Here is a 27,135-nt window from a genome sequence, read left to right as displayed (position 1 = left end):
AAATGAACATTGGAGTCGGCAAATCCCGGTACACCTCTGTCTCACGCCAAGCAATTCCAAAAAGTTGACAGCCCTGACTAAGGTTTGCCTGGGATTCCTAGTCACGATTATCGCACTTTCAGTTTCCCACGCGTTTGAACGGGAATTGGATTGCGTACTTTTTCGATGTCTAATGAGCAAATTTTTTCAATATTTTGAGAAAGTGATGTCAAATTTTCTATTCTGTATTGTTTGGTAATAATGTCTTTTGCCAATAGTATGTTTAAAGTTGTAATTTTGTGTTTTTGATCGCAAAGATCGGATATTTTCGTTCCCGATTCAAATTCTGAACCCTTCTCACAGGTGCCGATTTCGACAGAACTTTGACGATAATTTTGCCTTTTTGGACACTAAAATGCTTTCGATCCTTAATTTTGTTTCAACCGAGTCTTAAATTAGCAAGCACAATAAGCCCCCGGTATAAGGTTGGTACCACTTTTATATACATTGATAAAATTTTAAAGATTTTTTTTCAAGTTTCTAACCGGCGCAAATCGTTAAGTGTGTATTTCCCATTGACATCCAAAATGGGAAATACGAGTCTGATGGACATAGGAACGGCGTCCATGAGACTCAGCGAGTCTAGGGATTCCTAATATAGGCTAGCGAAGCCTAGGAAGGCCGGGCCCGGGGAATTGTTAATGATTTAATCTGCTTAATCGGATCGACCGATCAAGACAAGAGGGAATCAATCAATACATTAATAATTGTGCATACATCATAACATGAACTTACTCGTTTTCTTCAATGTATTATGTTGAGTACTATTATCGCATTGTAGTGATTGCAGAGTACACTACATGCAATGTAGTGTAGTGACCCAATAGCGAAGTATAGCGGTGCAAAACTGCCGAATTCAACAACCACTTACCTTTGACCTTTTTAATATAATTACCGTGTTTCTAGACTGTGATATTGGATCAACTTTACTATTTTAATTATGTAATAATTTTACAACTTCGAACACTTAATAGCATGTAATTAAAGATATATAATCATTCAAATTCAAGTAAATTTGTTCTCTTCTGATAAAATTCTTAAATTGAGCACAAATTTCTACCCTAAATTCAATTTTAGAGACACTGGCTTAAAAGGTCAACAAACTTTTTATCGTGACCTTAATTGACCTGAAATCCGAGCTCGCCCGTTTCTGTTTGGCTGTGTTGAAATATAACATCCTGTTAATTTGTACATGTTTTGTCTATGGGTGTTTCCCGCAAAATATAAGGGAGCGTATCATCTGTACAGGGACAAAAGATACCAATAGTTTGAACACTGAAACAGGTAAACATATGGATTAATAATTTTGTATAAGCTTTCAGTTTCACGTACTGATACTCCATCATGCATGTACCCACCCCACAATGCATGCATGACTGTATAATGACAAAAACTGAATCATCCTTTCTTTTTTTTTTTTTTTTTAATGCATGAACATTGATTGGGTGGAATATTCCAAATGAGTGTAGGCCTTTGATTTCCATGTTTTACTCGGTCATGGATGATCTGAATTAAAAATGCAATTTATCGTGAGCTAGCTGTACTTCACCCCTTCAGCCTGGAATTGAAGGCGAGTCACCCTGCCAGGGAAGAGATCCCATCCACCACGAACTGGTCATTATTAGTCGGCATTTTCCATTTTGAGATACAATCAAAAATAGTATATGGATTTCTATGTAAAATATAATAAGTTGACCTTTGATGTACCATAATATAACTTCATGAAGCTGGTTGCAGTCGGAGGCCATCATGCGCGTTTTAGTTAAAGGTCAAATTATTAACATACTGCGACCTTTGCAAAAATGACCGTCGCACTCTTGGGTATGCATTTTACCTTTCCCTGGAAAATTTCGATTTGAAATGTATCGTATTATGTGTAGCCAATCATCTTGGGCAATTTACAAATAACTTGTATTGAAAATATCTTCACAATTCTCTACTTGATTTCCATTTTGTCTACTTTTGTCGTTAGAATTAAGTGATTTTTATGCGTTTGCTTTACCTTCAAATTGTTTTCGTTGCTAAGGACTTCTAACCCGGATATTTTCTGTCTTAACGCTTTAATCATTCTAATTTTTAGCCAGACAAGTAATTTCAATCTTTATCTACCGATTAGTCTTTGTCCCAAATTTTGAACTTAAAATTTTAAGTTGTTATAATGGTTTAAATTGGTTACCCAGATTAGGCCCATCGACGAAAATTAAGTAAACAACTTCATAACAATACCGCGTGACTTGACACCATGAACGAGTACACGCGCGCGACGTTGTTGCGCCCAAGCGCGCCATTCACCTGCGTTCAGTGAAATACGCACGCGCAGTTTAACACTGCTCGCATGAGCCTTCTCAATGTTGTTGTCGCATGGCCTACTGAATATTGGTATTTTCCCGTCTTGTAAAATACAATTTTCATCCCGGCAGGTTTTTGTCTTAAGGGGGTACTACACCCCTGGCCAATTTTGTGCCTATTTTTGCATTTTTCTCAAAAATTATAGCACATTGGTGACCAGTAAGATATGTATATTATAGGGGCAAGGACTACAACTACTGCACTGAACATTCAGCAACTCAAAGCAAGTAGTTATTGATTTATTGATCAAATATTGGTTTTCCCTCATTTTTCACTGTAACTCCATAACTGTTGTCTGTGCTGAAATAAAATTTCCAGTGCAGTGGTTGTAGTCCTTGCCCCTATAATATACATATCTTACTTGTCCCCAATGCGCTTTAATTTGTGAGAAAAATGCAAAAATAGGCACACAATTGGGCAGGGGTGTAGTACCCCCTTAACCAACCAAACATCTTGATTTTTTAATATGAGGATAATAAGTCATGTTTCTAATCATATGCAAATTCCTGATTTATGAACTCGCACCATTTTTAAAATAAAGTAGTTTTTGTTACTCTTTTATCTCAATTCATGACAAAAATTTGTGTTTATGTGTCCATATCATATCCTTGCAAAGTTACGGTATTTTTTGTGAACATATATGGAATGTTGAAAGCCTTTCTTGTACATGCATATAAAATATATAGCTACTAGGAGTTGTAGAGAGAATTTTGGAAGCTTTTAAAACTGCAACCCAAACCAAGCAAATTTAAATTTTCGTTGTGTGCGTATTCATAGCGTACAGTTTAATAATAGCGCGTCAAAGTTGAATGGCCCTCCAACAGTGTTCGATTTACCACCTGCATACCTGCACCAGTGCATGTAACATTCCCTCTGTGCATGCAGCTTTTCACTACCTGCCTGCACACGTGCATGTACGATTTTAGCGCTAGCGATATGACAAAGCCAATATACAAAAGTAAGCAAGCAGTCAGTCCGATTGGGAAAAACCCAATCTATTTTTAGCGCAACATCTTCTGACTTCATTAGAAGGGCTGGCACAAATCGCACAATTGACAATTCCCGATACCCCTATCACGTGAGAACTGTCACTTTTTTCATTGACTTCCCTAGTCTTCTACACAGCCAGTTTGCATCGGTCTGATACTCGTCCATCCTAACGAACATTCGCGATAGCCACATACAGTCTGGTCCAAGACTATGACTTCCCTTAGAGGGCTAGCGTAATGTGACATATGCCACCAATGCCCGATCCCCTCGCACATGTAGAAGAGTGTCATTTTCATTTCATTGAAAAAAAAGGACCGGAATTTAAACCGTGGGAAATATTTGTCTACGTACGGAAAATAATCATAATAATGTCCAGCAAAAAAGGAAATAGCTCAAAAAACACTTGCATCATTCTGGAAATCGTGCACCTCGTCGGCGACTAGTTCTAGAACAGATGAAGCCACAGCATCCAGTGTTTTGGCTGAGAAATCGGCGAGTGATCGGCATAAAAATGACACTGACAGGGGAGCCGGAAATATTATTACAAGCTTAACTGACAATGATCGTGATTCAATGTGATTTTATGTTTGCTTTAATTTTGGTGCATGCACACTTTTTGCTGTGCATGTAGAAATTTTGGGCTACATGCACCAGTGCAGGTAGGAAAAAAATTGTAAATCGGACACTGCCCTCCAACTGGTTGAGGTGTCATTTTATTAAAGCTGAAAGTGCATTCTTTCAAAATCTGCAATAAACAGAAAATGATCTAGCTTTACTACCACTTCGTGGTGGATGGTCGCATATATAGTAGAATATTCTACGTGCTGGTTTGTTTGTTTGATTTTTTTTTTAAATTTAATTTAATTTAAAAAATATAGAAAAGTTTATGGTCGTGCGCCATGAATTGGGGGCCAAATGTGTTACCGGTAGACATGTCCACATTGCTTATTATAGAGGGGGCGACATTCAATCCAAAAAGTTTGGACCACAGTAGCTCACAGTCAATGGCTTAACTGTGTAATCCCCATAGGGAAATACAAAAATTTGAAATTTCGACACCAGAAACTTGACGACGTAGTCTAAAAAGTGCTGGTACTTTATCCTTGATACAGAAGTCAGCATGCAGTGAAAGTTAGATTTCATAAAATAAAATCGCCTTTGTTTAAAATGGATCATCGTGGTAAAAAATGATGCATTACAAGCTTTTTTTGTACAGTAAGTCATTGTAATTAGGCATTGTCAATGATGGTCGCAGAAAAGTGCATTTTTTTTAAAACAGACATTTGCCCATAACTTCGCTAGTTTTTGACCTACAGACATGGTTGACCCCTCATTTTTTAAGTTAAATAATCACCTTTTTAAACAAAATAATTTCCATGTGACATATCCTACTTGAAAATTTTGTGAACATGCCTAACCAGGGTCGGATCCAGGAATTTTTGATAAAGGGGGCGCCTTTTGGTCGACGACGAAAAAAATGTGTTAAAGGGGGTTACCCCTCGACAGTGTTCGAATTTAGGAAAAATAAATGGTTGTCCCACGGACAACCAGATTACAATTTCTGGTTGTCCGTCTAAGTTTTTGGTTGTCCATAGGCCTACAAATGTGACTTTTGGCTAGATTTATGGTTGTCCGGCGGACAACCGAATCAGTATTTTTTTTTGTTTGGCGACTTTTTTAGTTCTCCCGGGCAACCGGACAACCAAAATTTCGAACGCTGCCCCTCGAAAACTCAACGGTTTTGGCCCATTGTTTGCTGTTCATGGCCGAATTTGTTCCTTTTTTTTAATTTCTTACACTTTTTGTATTTTTAAGTTACCGCGCCCTTTGCTGGTCAAAAAATAGAGGCGCAGCGCTGGCTGTGCCCCCTAAATCCGCCCCTGGGTACATAGGCCTACAAATGTACTAAAAAATTGAACAATGTGTTTGTACTTAAACTGATCTAATTCATAAACTGTTCATCAAAACCCTATAAAACTATATCACTGTCAAGCTTAGAGTACGGTACCAGGAATACATGTATACAAACAATTGGTCAATATACAGGGTGCCGCAAATGTCATATACATGTATAGCCCTGGTGGAAAAGTTAAATTTTGGTTCAAAAAGTATAAAATTTTGTTCCTCTCTTACCGGTACTTACTAACGTAAAAACTTCTGCTAAAACCTTTTCAGATGTGCTAATAACCTTGTAGGCTTTCAAAAAAAGCAAACATGTAATGATGAGTTATGTTGCCTTACTTAGATACAGGGTGTTCAAAAGTTGTACATAATTTATATGATTTTTATAACATTATCAATCAAAACTTTTCCCCTCCAGGCCCTACACAAAAACCAGTGGCATACGGTATTTGAATTCCTCATCAAATTTCCATCAAGAAAATGCTAATTTTCACAGCAGTAGGGTAACTCGTTCAAGAAATATGATAGTCAGAACATTTTGGAGCATAAATAAATACCGTACTGACGCGAGTATAGTCCCACCTTCGAGTAAAGTCCCACCCCCAAATTTTCGAAAAATTTCAGAAATTAATTTTTTTTTTTTTTTAAGTTATTTATTTTTCGGCTTTGGGGTGTCCCAGGATCTAGACCTAAATGCTAGGATCATTCATGGTTGACCTAAAAAAATAGGAGGGGACATGAAATATACGTTTATTTTTTTATTTGGCCCTAATTAAATGTTTCTAAAATCACATTTTTATCCAGTGCTTATCAGCTAAAAATGACCATTTGGAGTTATTCAGTGGCTGTAGCGTAACTTTGGCTGGGTCAGGGTGCCCGGGACGAAAGTAGATCGGGTGCCCCTGACCAAGGGTGTGCATGGTGCAGAGCATAATCAATTTAGGTACCAGGTATTGAAAGCCATAGACCTACAATGTACATACAGGAATCTACAGGAATTCAGATCAAATTTCATGTTTCAAATAAAAAAATTCATCTTCGCCAATGTCTAAATTTACCTTTGAAGATTTTTGTATGACTCAAACTTCCATGCATCCATTCCATTGCCTAAATTAGGGCTGCTAAGAATACGCAATTGCGTTTTTTGCGCCGCAATTTGCGTATTTTGGCTCCAATTGCATTTTTGGCAAACATTTTTTTTGCGATTTTTTAATTTTTTCGCGGATTTGGAGAGTCCCTGGACATAACATCAAGTGCTACCATCATTAAAAAAAACATTGTTACCAAAAAATTACAAGTTTGTATTCAAATGGGACCAATTTGTAACTTGCGTTCACTTCAAAATCTATTTTTATAGACTTGTGTACAAAACCAATGCATTTTTATATCTTCAATAGACTATGCAGTGAACACAAGTTACAAATCGGTCCCATTTGGATACAAACTTGTAATTTTTGGTAACTTTTTCCACATTTTTTTAATCAACCACAAATGATTGCAGTACTTCACTCTAGGTCAAGGGACTCTCTAAATCTGCAAAAAAAAAATTTTTTAAAGGCAATTTTTATTTCTTTCTTATTTTTTTTTTAATGATGGTAGCACTTGATGTTAGGTCCAGGGACTCTCCAAATCTCAAAATTTTTTTAAAGATTTTGTGTTTTTGGCGGAAATCACAGATTTTTATGCGTTTTTGGAAAATCGGGTGCATTTTTTAGCCTCCAAAATCGCGTTTTCTAAGCATGCCTAGCCTAAATTGTGGTAGAATTTCACTTGATGATGTACCGGTGTAATTTTGCTGTAATACCACAAAAATATCATTTTCCACACAATTCCGTGGGCGCAGCCATATTAGGTAGTCGTAAATCCCTACTTTAGTCTTTCTACAGGAGCACCATTGGGAAATTTAACCAGATTTTTAAAGTTTTTTTTCACTGACAATTCACCTTCAATATGGCCAGCCAATAATATGTCAAACAAAGGTTTTGGGCATTTACCCCTCCCATGTACTGTATGTACGTATACATATACAGTAGTAATGGCCCCTTAAGGCCCTTATATTAAGCCTTGGGATCTCCTGTAGAACCTACCATTCCTTTAGTAGACCTGTTATCGATTGTCGTATGTGTCGTATTATCGTCGATTTGGCCCTAAATCCGACACTTCAAAGAAAATTTTGTCCTTTTTCGACACTTTATGACACTCATCAAAAAATGAAATTTACATACTATTTTGTCCAAATAAGCTTACCGTTTGATCATGTTTTCATCGGAAAGACTAAAATTACCCTCCAAATTTGACCTGAACCCGGAAGTAGAACGAACCAGGAAGTGTGTTTACACCAGAAGTCGGTGATCGTAATTCGTATTGGTGTGATTTTAAGCTTATCTATCGACTTTTTCAGCATTTTTTATCTCATTACGAGTTTCGACACATGTCGATTGTCGTATTTTTTTCCCCGACACAGTGTTGAATTAGAAATCATGTGTCGATAACAGGTCTATCCTTTAGTGTGTCAGTTTTATAAATTTGTCTCAGTATTTGAATGAAAACACTGCTTGATCATGCTCCCCTTCAACGCGCCCTAAACTTTATAAGTTGGTAAATTTATTGTTCCTCATACAAATAGTACCGGTACCGTAGTACAAATGTAATGTTTGTGTTCCGATTGTGCATTTGTGTTGTGCTAGAGGAACTAGTAAGACTTATTTACAAATCCCAAGTTTCATAACCATCTTGGCAAAACTCCCATAAATTAGGCCTTGTTATTCAATAGCCATGTCCACATAGCAGGACACACCCCTAGGATTCTGAGCTTCCGCATTTATAAAAAAAATAATTCATGTGGAATGTATGTAATTCAGATAGTAATTCAATAGCTATGTGTCCTCATGGAAGGCCACGCCCCTAGGATTCTGAGCATTGGAATTATAAAAAAATACACCAATGGACTATTCCAGATGAAATCCATACCCCCTATGGAAGACAGGACAGGTCTTAATCTTCCACAAAGGGAGTGTGAATTTCAAATGGCTTACCTGAAACTGTCCTGAATGGGTGACTCCATTTCTACACCACCTACGTGGGAGCTTTTAGGTCATGTCTACATGTACTATAGGGGACGTATGGATTTTAACTAGAATAGCCCAATTCTAGCCAGCATGCTTTTATGTAGGCTTTTTAGCCTGACTTCGTTTGAGCCTGGACCCACCAGGATTCAAGTGTGTTTCCGCACAGAGCGTCTGTTTTCAAACAAACCTGTAGATGAGCATGTGCAATTATTAGAGGTTTGATTGACCCCCGGGGGGGGGGGGTACTCAAGTTTGGTTTTGGTAGGGATGTGCCACTGAGATTTTGGAAGTGGACCCATAAATATACCAATTTTTCAAAAAATTTGGACCCATTTATATACCAAAAGTCAAAATTTTCAGCCAAATTTAACCAAAATTGTCTTAGTTTTTACAAATTTTCCCAAAATTTTGGGAAAATTTTGGCTAGATTATGGAAAATTTGGGCTGTTTTCCGAAAAAAATTGAGAATATTTTGAAAAAAGGACCCATTCATATACCAAAATAGGCTTTGAAAAAGGGGTCACTGATATACCAGAAGGCTGAAAATACCCATGTTTATGGCACGTCCCGTATGGTCATTTGTACTGAGTACCCCCGGATTGACCTCGAATTTAGTGAAATTGACTAATAATATTAACCTTGAACTGTGTTGAACCATTCACTTGTCTGGTCATTCTGAGTTTATACACATTGTATAGGCCTTCAGTAGTTCTCTATGATGTGATGTGTACACAGGTTTGTTCAGCACTGGTGTGGGCATACAACTTGTTAGGAATTCATTGAGTTAATATTATCATTATACCTTGGCTACCAACACATTTTCCTTAAATGGTGCCCTACAATTCCCATTTTACACTCTTGATCTGTGTGTGTCAGTGTGTAGGCTGTATACCTGTCCGTCCGTGACTTGGTGTTTCAACTGTTGAAAGTAATGTGTGGACTTAATCTGGAGACAATGAAGAGTACTATAAACTCAAAAGTTTCAAACCTCAGAGTTTTGTGTCTATCTTAGCATAGCATTTTAAATGTATATGTGATGTGATCAAGCAAAATCAGTCGGAACTCAAAAATATTAAATTTTCAGTTCCTTATAGGATAGTAAAAACCATTTACAAAGCGGGTACTTGCACAAAACCCTATTTAAATTGAACAACCAGTTCCAAAGATATGAGCAATTAAAGAGTTTCCAAAACAAAATAAACAAAAAGAAATATTTCCTTTGTTTGGCTATAAGTCAATATTTCTGAGTTCCAACTGATTTTGCTTGATCACATCATATATGACTAGACTTTGTGATGGAACTGTGCCAACTTAGTAAACTGCATGTAACTTAAAACTTACATCATTGTCAGATGACTCTTTTTAATAATCCTGTTGTATAACATTATTTTTGTATGGTCATAATTATATATATAAATGCAAGGCTAACTTGCAAAAACACTAATTGAAACTGTTTGAGCTCATTTTTAAGTTATGACAAATTTTGATATTTCCTTCCAAAAAGTTTTCAACTGGAATATCCCAAATGTATTAAATTACTAGGTGCAACTATTAAGTGTATAGTTCTATGATGATAATGGTAATGATTGTATTGGTCTTTATTTTTCAGATTTCTCAGGTTTTGTACTGTAGACAATATAGCTAGACAGACAAAATGGGTGGAAAGCTGTCATATCCGCACACAGAGGTCTCTGAAGACAGGACGTACCTTATTACTGGCGGCAATACAGGTGAGTATGTTTGTCAAGTTTTTAGTTCCGGTTTACACAATGACTGGGAATCATGACAGTGTATATCAGAGCCAACACGGTTGTTTGATGTATAGAATTGTATTAGTTTTTAAACAAAGTTGAACACTGATGAAGTGCTCTTTATCTTTAAATATAGTTTGCATCTTTAATTACAAGGGATAGACACTTGTATAAATATAGTATAATGACATTAAAACATGAGAAAAATGAGTAACGAATAACAAAGAAATTTTCTGACAAATCCTTATCATGAAGTGAAAGAAATAATTATAACTCTTATTATTGGGCTAAATTACACTTAAAATATGTAAAAAGCGCCCTCACTTTCAGAGCCTAGATTTCGCCTTGGATTGCGAGAATCAAAATCCATCGGTTTCACTGCACTTACTGTATGATACAATGAGAGAAGTTGATACTTACAATCGAATCTTACGAGAATCAATTCTGTGATTCTCGTCAAAATCTAGGCCCTGACTTTGCACATGAATGTAAAATTTATACATGTAGACAAAAAATTACCACAAAAGGCAGAAAAAGATGAAATATTTGATAAAGAAATGAAAATCTATGTTAAAAATAGCTAAAAAGATAAATATATGTGTATATTAGTATGATAGCTGTTGGTATTGTCCAGGTCTAGAATTGAAAATTATGTAATGATGACACACATGTATATACGATGTACGAGCGCATGTGTCCTGCGAGTCAAAATCGATATAATGTATTGTCCATGTAGAGGCCCATTTATTGTCGGATTTCTGTATGTAGAACACGCAGTTAACAACAATTGAGTGCTATTAATACACATGTTTTTAGGCAAATAAAATTCCAAAATATGGTACGTTTTATGCCTTTGCTTATCAACTGTTATCAGTGTTCGAATTAAGTGGTTGTCCGATTGTCCGGGACAACCAAAATAATGATCGGACAAGTAAAAGTTAAGAACCTAGAAAAAGTCTTCAGTGTAACTTTTCATAAAACTGGGCTCAAAAGTAACTGAATCCCTAAAATGCCGAACTATGGCCTAATTTACTTCAATAATTAATATAATGCACAGTAATTCTGATTTGTGAGCTCTAATTTTAATAGCAAACATCGAAAATCGCCGGCGAGAATTTTGTGCCGCCATGTTTGCCAGGGTTTGTTGACATGACACTGCCCTTTATTGTTAAAATTAGGTTAAATGCTGGCTAGCCGGGGGTGGGCGCCGAGCGGTAAATACCAGGGAATTTATTCAAAAATAAAAAGAAGAAAAAGAAGAAAGAAAAGAAAAAAAAAAAAAAAGAAAAAAAAAAAAAAAAAAAAAAAAACAAAAGAGAAAAGAAAGAAAAAAGAAAAGAAAAGAAAGAAAAAGAAAAATTAAAAAGAAATTATAAGACAACCTAAAATATTTTCGGACAACCAAAAAAATTTACGAAGGACAACCAGAAAAAAATCTTAATTTGAACGCTGACTGTTATTGAATTGTGCTTGTGTTTTGTCCTTGCAGGTATTGGGTACCAGACTGCCAAGTCCATAGCCAAGCTAGGAGGGCGAGTCGTAATAGCATGTCGCAGTGAAGAAAAGGCCAAAGAGGTATGATTGTACAAATATTAGCTGTCTATGAGTGTGATGGTCGAAATATAGTCACAAGGTGAAAGATGGATTGTTCCATTCCATGAGCCGGAACGGCGAGTTGAATGGAACAATCCATCTTTTACCAAGTGATCATATAGCAATGTAATTTTAAATAAAAATTCCTTTAAAAAAAGGAATGGGGCGTCCAATGGGAGCTTTGATGTGATGCGCTGAAATCCGGGGGGGGGGGGGTACTCCCACTTTGGAGGTGATGCGTATGTAGGGCTGTTAAGACCCGCTTTTTCATCATCGCTGTCACCCAAAGACCATATTTTTCATTTAGATCTATCACCCAAAGACCTAGACCCATATATTTCCATCTGAACAGCAACGAGCCTTGTCTATCACTGATTTTATTAATTCTGTTGAAATAACAAAGTCATTTAGAACTAAAAATTCAATTTTCGAGGCTTCTTTAGGCTCTCACACAAAGACCCCATTAAAAAAAGTCATATTCTCACCCAAACGGATTTACTCTCTCACCCAATGACCCCATATTTTGTATATTTTGGTCTCACCGAATGCCAAAAATCTTGCTCTCACCCTTGCAATGACCCTTGCTCTCACCGGATGCCCCTTACTGCACAGCCCTACACCTTGGGCCTACACCTATATCCATTTCATATTGAAGTGCCACCACGGGGCTAAAATGTAACCGTTTGGATACAATTTTTTTCTATAAAACAATAATGTAACATTAGCATAGCAAGCAAAGAAAGATTAAGAAATGTAAAGTATATTTATTGCAGTGAGAGAGGTGTAAAATCATACTGCATTGGGATGAAAGCGGTTTCAAATAAAAAGGAATAAAGATCAGGTTACCATTTTGGTTACTATTGTTAGGAAATCATGTTGTGGGGGGTTGTTGGAGCAGAATTATTTTATTTAGAATATAGGTTTGCATATTTTATTCTTAAGGATTGTTTTCCAAGTGGACATATGATAACTGTCGGTTGTAATACCTGACAATAATGCATACCTGGTTATTGATAAAACGGAAAGTCGCCGTGGATATCAGGTTTTAAGAGCATTTGAACTTGTTTAACATGTTTAAGCGGAACACAAAAGTCACAACGTATTGAGTGTTTTTATTAACCCAATAATTTTGTATTTCAAACAAAGATGACAAGCCTATACGCACGGGATTTTTTTAAAGGTAAATGTTTTAAATAACACAACAAATGTCAATTGCAACTACCGCACTAGGTTTTTAAAGGGATAAGAGACCATCCATCCTTTAAAAAAAAAAGAAGAAAAAAGAAACCATGTTTATCAATGGAATTCCTGGCTCCTTGACCGACAAAGCATCTGTTTTGGATCAATGCCACATCAAATCATGCCGCTCATCACCTGGATCATACTCTGCGAACGTAATAGCACCATCTCTTAAAGACCGAAAGGCATTTTATTAATTTTGTATTAGGGCAGCCAATTTTTGTTGAAATTGGAGCATGTTGAAAATATGACCCCTGAAGAAAACTTTGTTAGCCATTGAAACATGTGATGATTACATTTTATTTACATGTACAATGTATATAATATTTGTGACCAGAGGAAGAATTTGAGTTACATTACAACTTTATCAGAGCAATTTGATTTCTGACCCCTAAAAAGAGGGGGCATTGATAATGACTTCACATTTTTGGACACCCCTTTTTTTTACCCAAAAGAAGGATGATGCAAAATTAATTGAGTTACATTAACTTTATCAGAGTAATTTGATTTTCTGACCCCTAAAAAGAGGGGACATGGCCTATAACGTCATTGATAATGACTCCACATTTTTGGACACCCCTTTTGAATTTTTTTTACCCAAATGAAGGATGATGCAAAATTTCTTAATTAAAAAATTAATTGAGTTACATTAACTTTATCAGAGCAATTTGATTTTCTGACCCCTAAAAAGAGGGGCATTGATAATGACTTCACATTTTTGGACACCCCTTTTTTTTACCCAAAAGAAGGATGATGCAAAATTAATTGAGTTACATTAACTTTATCAGAGTAATTTGATTTTCTGACCCCTAAAAAGAGGGGTATGGCCTATAACGTCATTGATAATGACTTTACATTTTGGACACCCTTTTGAATTTTTTTTTTACCCAAAAGAAGGATGATGCAAAATTAATTGAGTTACATTAACTTTATCAGAGTAATTTGATTTTCTGACCCCTAAAAAGAGGGGGCATGGCCTATAACGTCATTGATAATGACTTCACATTTTTGGACACCCCTTTTGAATTTTTTTTTTACCCAAAAGAAGGATGATGCAAAATTTCTTAATTAAAAAATTAATTGAGTTACATTAACTTTATCAGAGCAATTTGATTTTCTGACCCCTAAAAAGAGGGGGTGTGGCCTATGACATTATTGATAACGACTTCACATTTTTGGACACCCCTTTTGAATTTTTTTTTTACCCACAAGAAGGATGATGCAAAATTTCTTGCTTTTAGCCAGAAGTGCACATTACTGCACAATCATGGTGAAAATAAGTTAATTATTGACTACACTATCAGGAAATAGTGTCATATTTCAGGAAGATGCTACAAGCCTGATTCAAGGTGAAAGTCTCTCATATTTCTAGTAAAGAAAATAATGTGTAAAGCAATCCATGCTTTCAAATGGGACAGACACAGATTTTTCACTTTCAAGGTCACTCTTTTTTATCGCTGCAGCCTACACTCAATAACCCAATTTACTTCTTACATGGTAGGATGATATACTAGGGCATCAGAAACAAATTTGTTCGATCTTTGGATTGACCATCGATGCTGCTTCGATGCTTGTTATTAATGAGCTGAAAATTAATTAATCAGATTTAATGCTAAATTTATATTGGTCATTATCAATACAGGCAAAGATTCATATGTTATTGACCAATTAGCATCGATGATCGATCCAAAGATCAAAGTACCGGTAATTTGTTTCTATTGCCTAAGATCAGTTTATTTTGCATATTTAAGAATATTAATAAGCTGAGATGAGCATGTGAGAAAGTGTTCAAATGTATGAGATTCATGCCAAATGAGTGAGAGTTGACAACCCTAAAGTACAGCTCAATTTCCCCCCAAAAAGGCCTATTTCCAACTTTTGACATAAATTAACAAGTTACATTTTCCTTTATTAATTTTTTTACACAGGCAGTTGAGAAGATGCAGAAAGAACATCAAGAGGAGGTGAAGAAAAAACGGGCAGATGAGAAAGCCGCTGCCGCAAAAGAGAAGGCCAAAGCAGAGAAAGCAGCTGCTGCCAAAGCTGCTGCTGCTGAGAAAGAAAAGGAAAAAGAAAGGGCGGCTGCAGCCAAAAAAGAAGCGGCAGAAAAGGCAGCTGCGACCAAAAAGAAGAGGCAGAAAAGGCTGCGGCGGCCAAAAAAGAAGAGGATAAGAAAGAGGATGCCAAAAAGGAAGGTGATGAAGCAAAGAAAGAGGAAGATGCCCCTAAAGAGGATGCACCAAAGGAGGATGCACCAAAGGAAGATGCACCGAAAGAGGATGCACCGAAAGAGGAGGCTGCTGCTAAAGAAGATCCCCCTAAAGAAGAAGCTGCTAAAGAGGATCCGCCTACAGAAGATGGGCCTAAAGAGGAGCCACCAAAAGAAGATGCACCGAAGGAGGAGGCTAACAAACCTGAGGAGAACCAAGCAACAGAAGGAGCCACAGCGGCAGCGAAGGAGAGGCTACGGAAGAAAAAGAAGGAAGAGAAGAAGGAAGAGCCTGAGGAACCAGAGGAACCAATTGCACCTCTCAACGTAGAGTTTATGATCCTTGATCTAGCGTCGTTTGAATCTACGATGAAATTTATTGAGGCATACAAAGCTAAGGGTTACCCTCTACATGTGCTCATATGCAATGCTGGCTTTGGAGCTGGACCTAAAGGTAAGCAAAGTAACACAACTCAATTCCAGTACGTTTCGTAACCTTGCTTTCAGTTTTTTTAGGTTGTCCGAAGAGACAACAGTGCCGATGGATATGAGATGCATTTCCAGGTCAATTATTTGTCTTGTTTCATGTCTTAAAATGCTAATATTGAGCACTTTAATGCTGTCTATAACTATGGATGATGGGCTATCATAAATTTTTTGTATCTTTGATTTGAACAGAGACCAGTGCCGATGGATATAAGATGCATTTCCAGGTCAATTATTTGTTGTGTTTCCTGTCTTAAAATGCTAATATTTAGCACTCTATTGCTGTCTATAACTATGGGTGATGGGCTATGATTATCAATTTTTTTGTATCTTTGATTTGAACAGAGACCAGTGCCGATGGATATGAGATGCATTTCCAGGTCAATTATTTGTCGCATTTCCTTATGACATTGCACCTGCTGCCTTTGTTGAGACAAAGCGCCCCCAATAGCCGTATTGTCAACGTCTCATCAACTGTACATACACATGGCGTTTTCAACTTGGAAAATGTGAACGGAGAGCAGTCGTATGATCGCCTCAAGTTCTATGGCAACTCCAAGATGTATCAGGTCAGTTTGTGAATCATGTTAAAGATTAAAGTAACAAAATTGTAATCATAATTCTGAACTCCTCAAAGATTTTCAGTTAGTATTGCAACTTTTTAGAGATTTAAGCTATTTGCACAAACTATGCTTTGTGTACTGTGCTTTTGTGAGTTTCGCATGTTTAAAGTGGGCTTGTTGACATGCGCTGTAATAAAAACCTAATGATTCTCGCCTATTACGAGCTTGGTTGTCTGTTCCTTCGAATGTTGAGTGAACCAATACTACATTGCAAGCAGGCCTTATATGTGACGTGTCATGTCAAAAGCAGACACTTTTGGGCAGGATCGTAAATGGAGAAATAGCCAAAAATCTGCCGGGTGATTTTTTTCACAATTTGGGTTTGTTCTTGAATTTGTGATGTTATTAATGTTAAAAATATTGTCTGGTAGTTTCAGACCGGAATATAACTGGCAACTTGTATTTTTTGAGACATTTTCAAGGTAATTCCTACTCTCAACATTGTCAATAATATTTTTAAAGGCCGATATCTCAATTTCCAATTTTATATTACCATAACTTACAAACTCATTATCTTCGCTTAGGAATGTCCGATTTTATTGGGGAAAATGGTGTTATGGAGTAAAATATCTCTATATTTAAGATATGTAAAAACCTCAAAATTTATAACCTACCCAAAAGTGTCTGATTTTGACAAGACACGTCACATAAAAGTATGCCTAGACCAGGAGCTAAAATGAGTTCCTGGTCCCAAAGATGGCTCCTGGTCCTATAGTTGTAGTGTAAAATATTAGACACACCAGGAGCCAAAACTGGGCAACCATGGGGTAAAAAAAGCCTGGGTGCCTGCTTAATATAAGCCTTGATTGCAAGTACAGTGAAAAGCCATATGTGACACAATCTGCTCCATGGGGGCCAAAGGAGGCATTTTTGAAAATTTAGTTACTATAATCATTACCTTCTAAAAACATTAGGCTATCATATACTGAAAACTCCAAAGGTCTATCATACTTGATTCTGAAGTTATTAAATGTTGTGACGTCTATTTTCTATGTATTTTATTGTTTTTTACAACCATATTTTTGCCTTTATCTCAATTTCAAATTTGCTGCCTTTGGCCCCCGTGGACCAGATTGTGTCACAGATATGGAAATAAAGGACGGAAAAAACATGGATAGCCAATTTTTTTTTTGACGATGTGTGAGATTTTGTGAGATTTTACTACCTTGGCGTGAGTTTACTATCTTCGCGTGAGATTTTACTAGCTTGGCATGGGAGTGTGAGAAAGTACCTGAATGCATGAGTCTCAAGCTGAATGTGTGAGATGACAGCCCTGCAAAGGCATAATGTATCACAAACAAAGACATCATGGAAATGATTCCATTACCACCCCAATCATCATGTACATGTGCATGACATAAGTTGTCAAAAATTTCAACAACTCCATTTATTCCCTTTCATTTCACCATGCATTACATTGTGTACATTCCGTTCATTATCCTCTTGTCTTCAGATCATGAACATGTATGCATTTGAACGACGCCTTAAAGACACAGGAATCAGCGTGTTCTCTGTGCATCCTGGGTATGTAGACTCAGAATTCAACAGGGGAACTGCTGACAACAAACTCATGTCATTCATGGATTCCTTAGCTGGAACATTACGTAAGTGGATTTTTTTTTCATTCATTCACATATTCATGCTTTGTTTGTGTAATTTGACATTTTCAAGGGGATTATTAAGAAAATTCAGGTTACAGATATATAGCACTGTATGAGCCTTTTATTGAAAATGACGTATGGAATGGCCAACATTTTGGATAAAAATGGGATTCATCTCTCCACATGGTTGTCATTCTGTGAATTCTTCCGTTTTACGTAAAACAAAGAACTTTGGTCCTAACACAAAGGTCAGCAAGTGCTGAAGAATTAAAATTTACAAAATTTGTGGAAAGGTGCAAGCTCTTTTTGATAGATTGATTTATATTCTGAACTTTATACTTCCAAATTAAAGCAAATTCAATATGGCTGCATATTCAAGTTGCTGAATTCTGCAGAGTATAGTGCAGATGCTGACATCCATTTCTTTCAATTATGGTCAAATCCACGGTAAACAGCGCCTACATCTTTATTCTCCATACTCTGGCTGTGATATTACTTTGAATTTGGTGTTCATCTTTTGTATTTGAACACCCAAAAGTCAAGGCTAGGTCCCCATGTTCACACAAAGATGAAAGATCAGCTCATATAAATGAGAGAGCACTATGAAAATTGTGTTATAATATTAAATAATGAAGAATTTAGTATCATAATTGGCCGTTTAGACACAGTGAGAGAGTTATCATGGGGACTTCAGTTGAGATTGCCCGAGTACCAACTGTGAAATCAGGTAGTGCAGGGGTTAGGACTCTGAACCGGTAATCCAGTGACCGGGATTCAATCCCAGCCGAGTCCTGATATTTTCTCTCTCAAAATTTTTATATGCCACAATTGTCAGTTTGCTTGAGCCCCAAAATAATTGAAAGTTGGGTCTTAGTAATAGGAAACTTTCTTTCCTGAAGGCACCATGTCAACGCAGGATGGGCAGTTCAGGGGGGAGGAAGGGGTAAGGCAGAAGATCACAAGCAAAATACCCTGTGAAAAAAAATATCTGGAGATCCGTATGGGGTACAGTGACGTAACTTGGTGGGGAGTAAGGCGACCAAAGGTTCTCGACCTGAATAGATTTTCAGGTCATTTTGGGGTCATCCAGGGTCACCCAGGGTTCATCTGAGGTCAAATTACTAAAAATTGACATATGGGCATGAAACTTGGTGGGTACATCAACTAGAGCCAAATTTTTAGGTCATTTCAGGGTCATCCAAGGTCACCCAGGGGTCATCTGAGGTCAAATTACTAATAACTCGTTTGGGCATGAAACTTGGTGGCTACAGTCAACATTTAGAGCCAAATTTTTGGAAGATCATTTCAGGGTCATCCAAGGTCACCCAGGGGTCATCTGAGGTCAAATTACTAAAAACTGTCGTATGGGCATGAAACTTAGTGGGTACAGTCAACAGTTAGAGTCAAATTTTGGAAGGTCATTTCGGGGTCATCCAAGGTCACCCAGGGGTCATCTGAGGTCAAATTACTAATAACTGTCGTTTGGGCATGAAACTTGGTGGCTACAGTCAACATTTAGAGCCAAATTTTTGGAAGATCATTTCAGGGTCATCCAAGGTCACCCAGGGGTACAGTTAACATTTAGAGCTAAATGTTTGGAAAGTCATTTCGGGGTCAGATGAGGTCTAATTACTAAAAACTATGGTATGGGCATGAAACTTTGTGGGTACAGTTAGAGCCAAATTTTGGGACGGTCATTTCGGGGTCACCATGGGTTGTTGCAGGTTCATTTACTAATACCAAAAGTAATCGCGAAAGCAGGCGGTCGCGAAAGCAGGCAAGACTCGTGGTTCGAGAACCGCCTTGTTTTTAGCCTAGAACCAATCACAGGTTGTACTTGTAGGGAATTGATCGTCAGACGCGAACTAATATTTTTTTTTTTTTTTTATGTTACTGGCTCCGAATATAATGCCATGATTTCAAATCTTATGTAAAGTTAGTATACTATTAATATTAATACTAATCTATTGTATTTGTTGGTATTTGTATAAATAGGCATGAAGAGGAACGTCCAAGATGGTGCTATGACAACGCTTGTAGCGGCTCTTGACACAGCCCATGATGGAAAAAGTGCCATCTACTTTAAGAGCTGCAAACCATCTAATGCGTCAGCATTATCAAGGTATATTTATTGCTCCTGTTTGATTTTTGGCCTGTGTAACAATGTGGTGTGTGGGGTTAGGAAATGGTCGCTTGGCCGATTGGCTGTCAGGGCAGAAGCAATATCATTAATCCAATCTACAGCCCACTAGGAATGTCAATGTTAAATGCATGTATCGTTAATTAAACACACGCATGATCCGGTAAACGTTTTGCAATTGCGGTAGATGTGTACAAATAAGTCATTTTCAACATTCAATTTTCCATTCTTCAATGCTAAACATCAGAAAGTAATGAAATCTGAAGATGACCTTAATATTTTAAATGAAACTTGCTCAAAACATTCATTCTTTAACAATAATATGTCATAATAATGCATAGTTTCTGACATGTTAATGCCGTTGCCTTCGCAAATTTTACCTCATGTACGACACCATTGGTACTACAGTCATGGACAAAAGTTTGGAATTTTTGTAATTTTTTTATTTTTGTATCAAATGCAGTTTGCAATCATGTTAGGAACAGGTTTATTGTTCTGGAGTAGTGCTCAGTTGAATTTAATTGAAAGATACAAATGTCCTTTGATGTTTACATCTCACAGTTTGTCAAATGAACAAAGAATTACCTGAGGAAGTGCATTACAATGGAACTATTACACAATCGCAACAATTTTTGGCGGTCTCTTTGTATCACAAAATGAGATTAAAGACACTAGCAAACTTTATTGTTTAAACAAAAACTTAAACTCACACTGTGACATGTTCAGAGAAGTCTCTTGCTTGAGTCCACCCCTTGCCAGCTCAAGGTCATGTTCGCGATGTGACATTCCCTCGACCAGGGTTACCAAGGTTCCTTTTGGAATATCTCGCCAGCAGGCAATGAGGGTGTGTCTATGTTCCTGCAGGGTGGTTGGTTGGTTGCCCATGTTACCTAACCTGCGGGATACTTCTGCCCATAAGTTCTCTATAGGGTTCATATCCAGGCTTAAAGCCGACCAGTCCAGGTGTTCTACATTCTCATTTTCAAGGAATTCCCTCACGCGTAGGGCTCTGTGTGCCGTGGTGTTGTCATCTTAGATCACAAAATTGTTCCTGAAGTCTCATCTTACAAATGGAAGCATAACTGTATCAAGAAAATGCAGGTATTGGTCCTGGTTCATGTGTCCCTTTTACATGTAGAGGTGTGATTTTGACCTACTGTGAAGTGCTCCCCATACTGTGCTTCCACCACCATTTCCATGGAGTCTAGGCAGGATACAATCCTCAAGCAGGGCTTGACCAACCTGTCTTTAGACCTTGAATCGGCCATCTTGTCTGTAGAGGAGGAACCGGGCATCGTCACTGAAGATCACATTACGGCCGACCTGACCTTGGTCTAGGTGGAGTAGTTCCAGTTTCTTTAAAATTTTAGAAACTGCACCTTAGGTAATTCCTAAAATGGCACCAATATCCTTCTGTTTGTAGCCGCGATTACGTAAGTCAATGACGCGGGCGTATAAATATGCGCTCAACTCGCACCCCATGATCACAAATATTTTTCACAGACAGATGCAACAAAGTAAAGCTGGTTTCTTAACACGGTAATGCAAAAGCCAATGTAACCTTATGAATCATATCGCTAAAATAACTGCGGAAAGGATGCCCGATGGTTCATTGGTTAGGCATAAGAATCCATTGTCCTACATTACGTATTGTGTGATATGGAATGGTCTTCAGTCTTCAGTGGGTGGCTTCCTATAACTGGAAGTGGGTTGTTTGGACCTCACAGTCGGTGCGGTGCTAAAAACATAGATTTGGTGCTGTACATCAGAAGGTGCGAGTAAAAAGTGGGCTGGCTGGTTTAAAGTGTCTTCAGGCTGGCCGGTGGCAACATAGCACTGATTGAACTCAGTGCTATGGGCTTGAAAGCACAGATGGAGGGCGCACACACAGCTGATTCGGGGAGATTGTTCCACACACGAATTGTCCTTGGTACCTAAGACCTTGCCAGACACCTGTGAACCATTTTGCATGGCTGATGGGTCATTGATGGTAAGAAATCTGCACTTAAAAACAGGGCTATGCAAAAAAATAAAAAATATTCTAAACTTGACTGTAGTATATACCTGTTAGAGATTCCTGTTTTGTAAGGTGCACCACACTTATGGTGTATCGTATATTGTGTATCCTATTTCAACTTGACATTGATGCGTCATATATTCTTGGATCGCGCCCTTGATTGGACTAGATCTGGTCACATATTCTTGGATCGCACTCAAAGCCATCCATATAATTACATAATTACTTGTCTTATGTTTATTACAGGAAATTAGAGCACCAAGAAGCTCTCTGGAAGTTCAGTGTCGATCTCCTGAAAGAAAAAGGGCACCTCACAGATGAACTCCTCACAGACTTGACACTCCCTGAGCCAGAACCCACAGGGGAAAACAAGCCTGAAGGGGAGGCTAAGGAAGAAGATGCCGCAGCTGCAACTGCTGGTGGCGATGCCGCAGAGGGCGAGAAGAAAACAGAGGAAGCCAAAGAAGAGAAGAAAGAAGAGGGAGGAGGTGATGCAAGTGAAAAAAAGGAAGCAGTAAAGGAAGAAGCAAAGGAAGAAGCTAAGGAAGAACCACCAAAGGAAGAAGAAAAGAAGGAAGAAGCAAAAGAAGAGGAAAATAAGGAAGAAGAAAAGAAAGAATGAGAATTTTTCAAGCCAACTTGCCATTGTGAATATGTAAGCATGTAATCAGTATGTATGTAGTATTATAAACCACTTTCTACCAGTGCTTCAAAAGACAGCCAAATTAATTTTGATTGAATTTTTTTTGCTTATTCATCATTAAGTGTATGCAAACAAGTTGTAACCAAATTGATATTCAAATAAGTGCTAGATATCTTTGTGTATTGTTGCAAAACCTGTCCAAACAAAAAGTGACTAATTGTACATATTTGCTAAATGCTGATAATAATAAATGTTGTATATATTTTATTGCTAATTGAAAATGTTTTCAGTACGCCACCATTGTTGGGCTAATCCATTTAACATCCACTCTCCTTTGTGAAACATTTTGGAAACATCTTCCACAGGGGGAGTATGAATTTCAAATAAAGTAAGCAAATAAGCCAACTTTATTTGAAACTCATACCCCCTCTTTGAAAGATTCAGGTTGAATCTTTCCCAGAGGGTTTATGAAATTCAAATGGAGCTGCCTAATGTGTTCATTCCATTTGAAAGTCCTCCTGTGAAAGATATTTCCCAAATCTTCCACAGGGGGAGTGTGGAATTCATTTGGCATAGCCCATTCTTATGACCAATGAGAATAAATGCATTCCTTGTTTACAAACACTTGATTCCATTTGTTCCCTATCCACATTGTTTGCTATAGTGTTTTTGCTCCATGAAACAGTGGTGTGAATGTGTATTGCCTCAAAGTTTAAATGACACCACACCGCCAGTTTGAATTCGCCAAAACAATTCCCAAAAATAGGCCTGACTATCAATTGCACATATGCCTGTGCGGATTGCATGCTTTGTAATAATTGAGTGTCGGGTGAACTGTAACCGTTTAGGATGTAAACATGGTAAGTTTACCGCTGTAAACTACAGCAGAGTTTCAAAACTGCTGTGTAACCAGAGAGAGATTTTTGCAAACATACAATGTAGAGGAATTGATAATGATGCTCAACACGCACATACATACATTTTGTTAGGGCGGGCGAGAGATTTTGCACAATATGTGTCCAAAGAATTTTGATCACAGTTACTCCATTGAAAATCATAGAGTACAAAAGCATCAGTGTTTCTGATCGTAAAGGTGTGGCTTCTAGACGAAAACCTTTATAATCGTTCAAACTGTGGATGTAACAACAATGAGTGCATAAAAGAATTCAAATTGACAGTGTGAAATTACACACAATAAGTCACAAATGCACACAAAGATGAAAAATTGATATGTGTGCATCACAGTGTCATGAAAAGTGTGTATGTCACCGTCTTGTGGAAGCAAAAACACTATAGATGGAATAGTTATGTCATCAAATGACTTGTCTCCCAATGGGTTATTCCAGTTAAAATTCATACACCCTGTATGGAATACTTGACCTTAATCTTCTACACGGGGGGTGTAGATTTCAAATGGAGTCACCCATTCAGGTAACTCCCATTTGTTGAAATTCTCATTCCCTGGAAGATTATGGTCATGTCATGTCTTCCATAGGGGATGTATGGATTTCAACTGGATTAGCCAATTTTGTTTTTTCTCAAAACAGTTTGATGATTTAGGTTTCTAACCCTCCGTTATTACTGTGCTAATTAACATTCAGATTTACTTACAAACTTCCATTTTGACCACCAAATATATTTTATATTATTTTGTTTTACTTTCGTATCAAAATAAATTTGTGAAAAATTCATTTTATTTTTTTGTTTTCTAAATCTAAACATTCCGTTTCTAATTTGAAATTATTTTTACATAACAGTGATTGTTTTCGTTTAGACTAGTTCAAAAAGGTGACTTAACAGAAAACAGTGCCTATTAATTGGAAGGTAAGTAGGCTATTCAGAAACAAAACTAAATTAATCCTTGATTATAACGAGGGTTGCACTAATTAGATGAGAATCCAAAGTTGAATGACCTCATGGGCATTGCCTGTCAAATTATCTAAGAACTATTTTGATTGGTTATAAAGAGCCCTGTATCATATATTGAACCAATCAGAGATATGATAAGAATGGCCTGTAGGGCTGAAGATGTTTGGTGCTAAGAGATCTAAAAGCTCTATTTTGATTGGTTCCTTAGATGATTATAACCAATCAGGGGCACTGTAAGTAAGGCAATTGTGCCCATGGGGTTAACACTGCATACTGCCAAATAGCATCTAATTATAAACTGTCCACAACCACACTCCTTTGTATGACTACAGAGGGCAATCTTGCCTATTTTTAAGGGTGCAAAAGCACTCAACTTGGATGGTCACTCCATGTGCTCAGCAAATCACATAATGCACTTCACCTGTAGCATAATGATGGTTTATAATCAAGTGTTATTAAGCAGTATGCAGAAATCAATTCAATTATGGATACGGACACTTGGATCTAAAAATGAAATAAATTCTCGTCATGATGCAAGTACTTATGTTAATCACTTGAACACAAATCATGACAGTAGTCAATTAATTGGTGCCTTTGATCCAATTGTCTTTCAAATTATCATGGAAGTATGGTGCTGTTACAAACACACTCTTTGATTCATCAGTGCTTTGCTATTATAGCGGTATGACATTTTGTGGGCAATGTTACAATCTAACAATTTGTACCACCAACATGATAGCACCAATGCAATTGAAGATTGTGTTTAGACTTTGGCACCTTATAGCTAAAAAGCAGTTATAGTTTTGTGACTGTAAAAAATGATTACTCCATGTAATTATGATAAGCGTATGGACTATTTTCTGAGCATGGTTTGGAAAAGATTTTTTTACAGTTGACTTTGGAATATGTACTGTCAGTAGGCACCAATAATATTCTAGAAGATTTAGGAATTTTTCATTAAAGTCATTATAGAAACAGATGGGTGGACAATAGGAAGTAGCTAAACAGACACTGATAATTCTTATAATTCTTTTCTTATTCAAACAAAAGGCAGGATCTAGACTCATTCTGCATCATATCTGTACTACATCGATCTGGATCTATATTGCATCTGGTCCAGATCAGTGCCATATCAGATTCGTATCCATTCTGCATAGATACGGATGCATGGTGCATACCGCTTCACATCTGGATCCATGCTACATCAGGTCTGAATCTTTACTTAAAGAGGAGGCCCCACCAGAGCAGTTCTTCTGGGGTGAAACAGACCTGCCTGGTTATCAAATTAATCAGTGACAAGGTTATCTCTGAATTTGACAGGTGCTAATTGATGCAATAACAATAAAACTTCAATTAGCACCTGTCAAATTCAGAGATAACCTTGTCACTGATTAATTTGATAACCAGGCAGGTTTGTTTCACCCCAGGAGAACTGCTCTGGTGGGCTTCCTCTTTAATCAGATCCAGATCCTTGAGTAATCAGATTGGGATCCTTTTTGAATCTGGCGTATTCCATGCCACATCTAGGCGATATCCATTCCACTTGGGATCTTGATCCGTACCGCATTAAATTGGGATCTGCACTGCATCCGATCCTGATCTCTGCCACATTGGCCCTATCCAGAATGTACAATGTCTGTGGCATGAGCTCCGGATCCGTACTGAATTAAATCTGGATCTCTTCTGCCTAGATTTGGATTGCTTTGGGTTGGTGAAATAATTGATACCCTTCTGCTTCATTGCCATAGATGATTAATGTGATTAATGTTAGAAATAAGTAGAGCTCTGTAGATTCATGATATTCTCTATTTCATAATGGGCATTAGCTTTCCAACGAAGGGAAGTACAAAATTATTTTGTTTTGTTAAAACAAATAATTATAGAAATTGTATCCGATTCATTACTTTTACTGATCAAATGTATATTCTGACCCGAATTAAGGTTTTGTTTGAATGAACATGGTGTTTATCCAATAGAATCAATAGCCTGACTGCTTGTTTATGCTGAGGTGCGGTCAAAGGCATAAATTACAATCTCGCTCAACCGCTTTAATACATACTGGAACAATTTGTTATTGTTATTCATTGCAATAATAACACACAAAAATAACATGATAAAACATCACTAAAAATGAAATTTTCCTACAATTTCTCATTCATGATCATCATGCTAAGCAGTTTAGCAGTTATTGATTAATCGATCCCATGAATTAAAGCCATTATCCCACAGGTATATGAAATATAAACCGCAAAACAATTAAGCTACCAGTTTTTTTTTACCCCTATCCTAAACAAAAATAGATGTGTCATAATTAGAACCAGCAGCCAAACTAAAAGCTGCATCTTTTAGCTCGGATTTAAGACCTCTTCCATTGATATCGTTCAAGAAATACAGACACAATGATTTTTAACCCAAGGGAAATTCAAATTCAAAAGTTGCAGTTTGCTCCTCTGCATGCCATATTCATTTGTACACAAAGCGTTCTTGAACAAGAGAACTATAGTGTGTTGCTTTCCTAGGATTAACACATTAAAACTTGCGCTTTGCTTTCCATTGATAAGATTATAAAAGTGCAACTTTTGATTTTATTCATCACGCAGTGTTCGATTTACCACC

General features: G+C 37.2%; 1 protein-coding gene across 1 annotated transcript; it reads left to right on the top strand.

Annotated features, from left to right (window-relative positions):
• Positions 1-1,172: 1,172 nt before the first annotated feature.
• On the top strand, positions 1,173-27,135 carry LOC140166213 (retinol dehydrogenase 11-like). The gene is made up of 9 exons (XM_072189614.1): positions 1,173-1,323; positions 9,958-10,078; positions 11,589-11,674; positions 14,860-14,895; positions 15,405-15,594; positions 15,972-16,195; positions 17,703-17,853; positions 19,846-19,972; positions 22,254-27,135. Exons 2-9 carry the CDS (start codon positions 10,003-10,005, stop codon positions 22,627-22,629), a joined length of 1,266 nt encoding a protein of 421 aa, XP_072045715.1. The 5' UTR covers positions 1,173-1,323; positions 9,958-10,002; the 3' UTR covers positions 22,630-27,135.

Source organism: Amphiura filiformis, chromosome 12 (genome assembly GCF_039555335.1).
Source record: "Amphiura filiformis chromosome 12, Afil_fr2py, whole genome shotgun sequence".
NCBI classification, from domain to species: domain Eukaryota; kingdom Metazoa; phylum Echinodermata; class Ophiuroidea; order Amphilepidida; family Amphiuridae; genus Amphiura; species Amphiura filiformis.
Note: the sequence above shows the minus strand (reverse complement) of the source record. Positions and strands in the feature narration are given on the sequence as shown.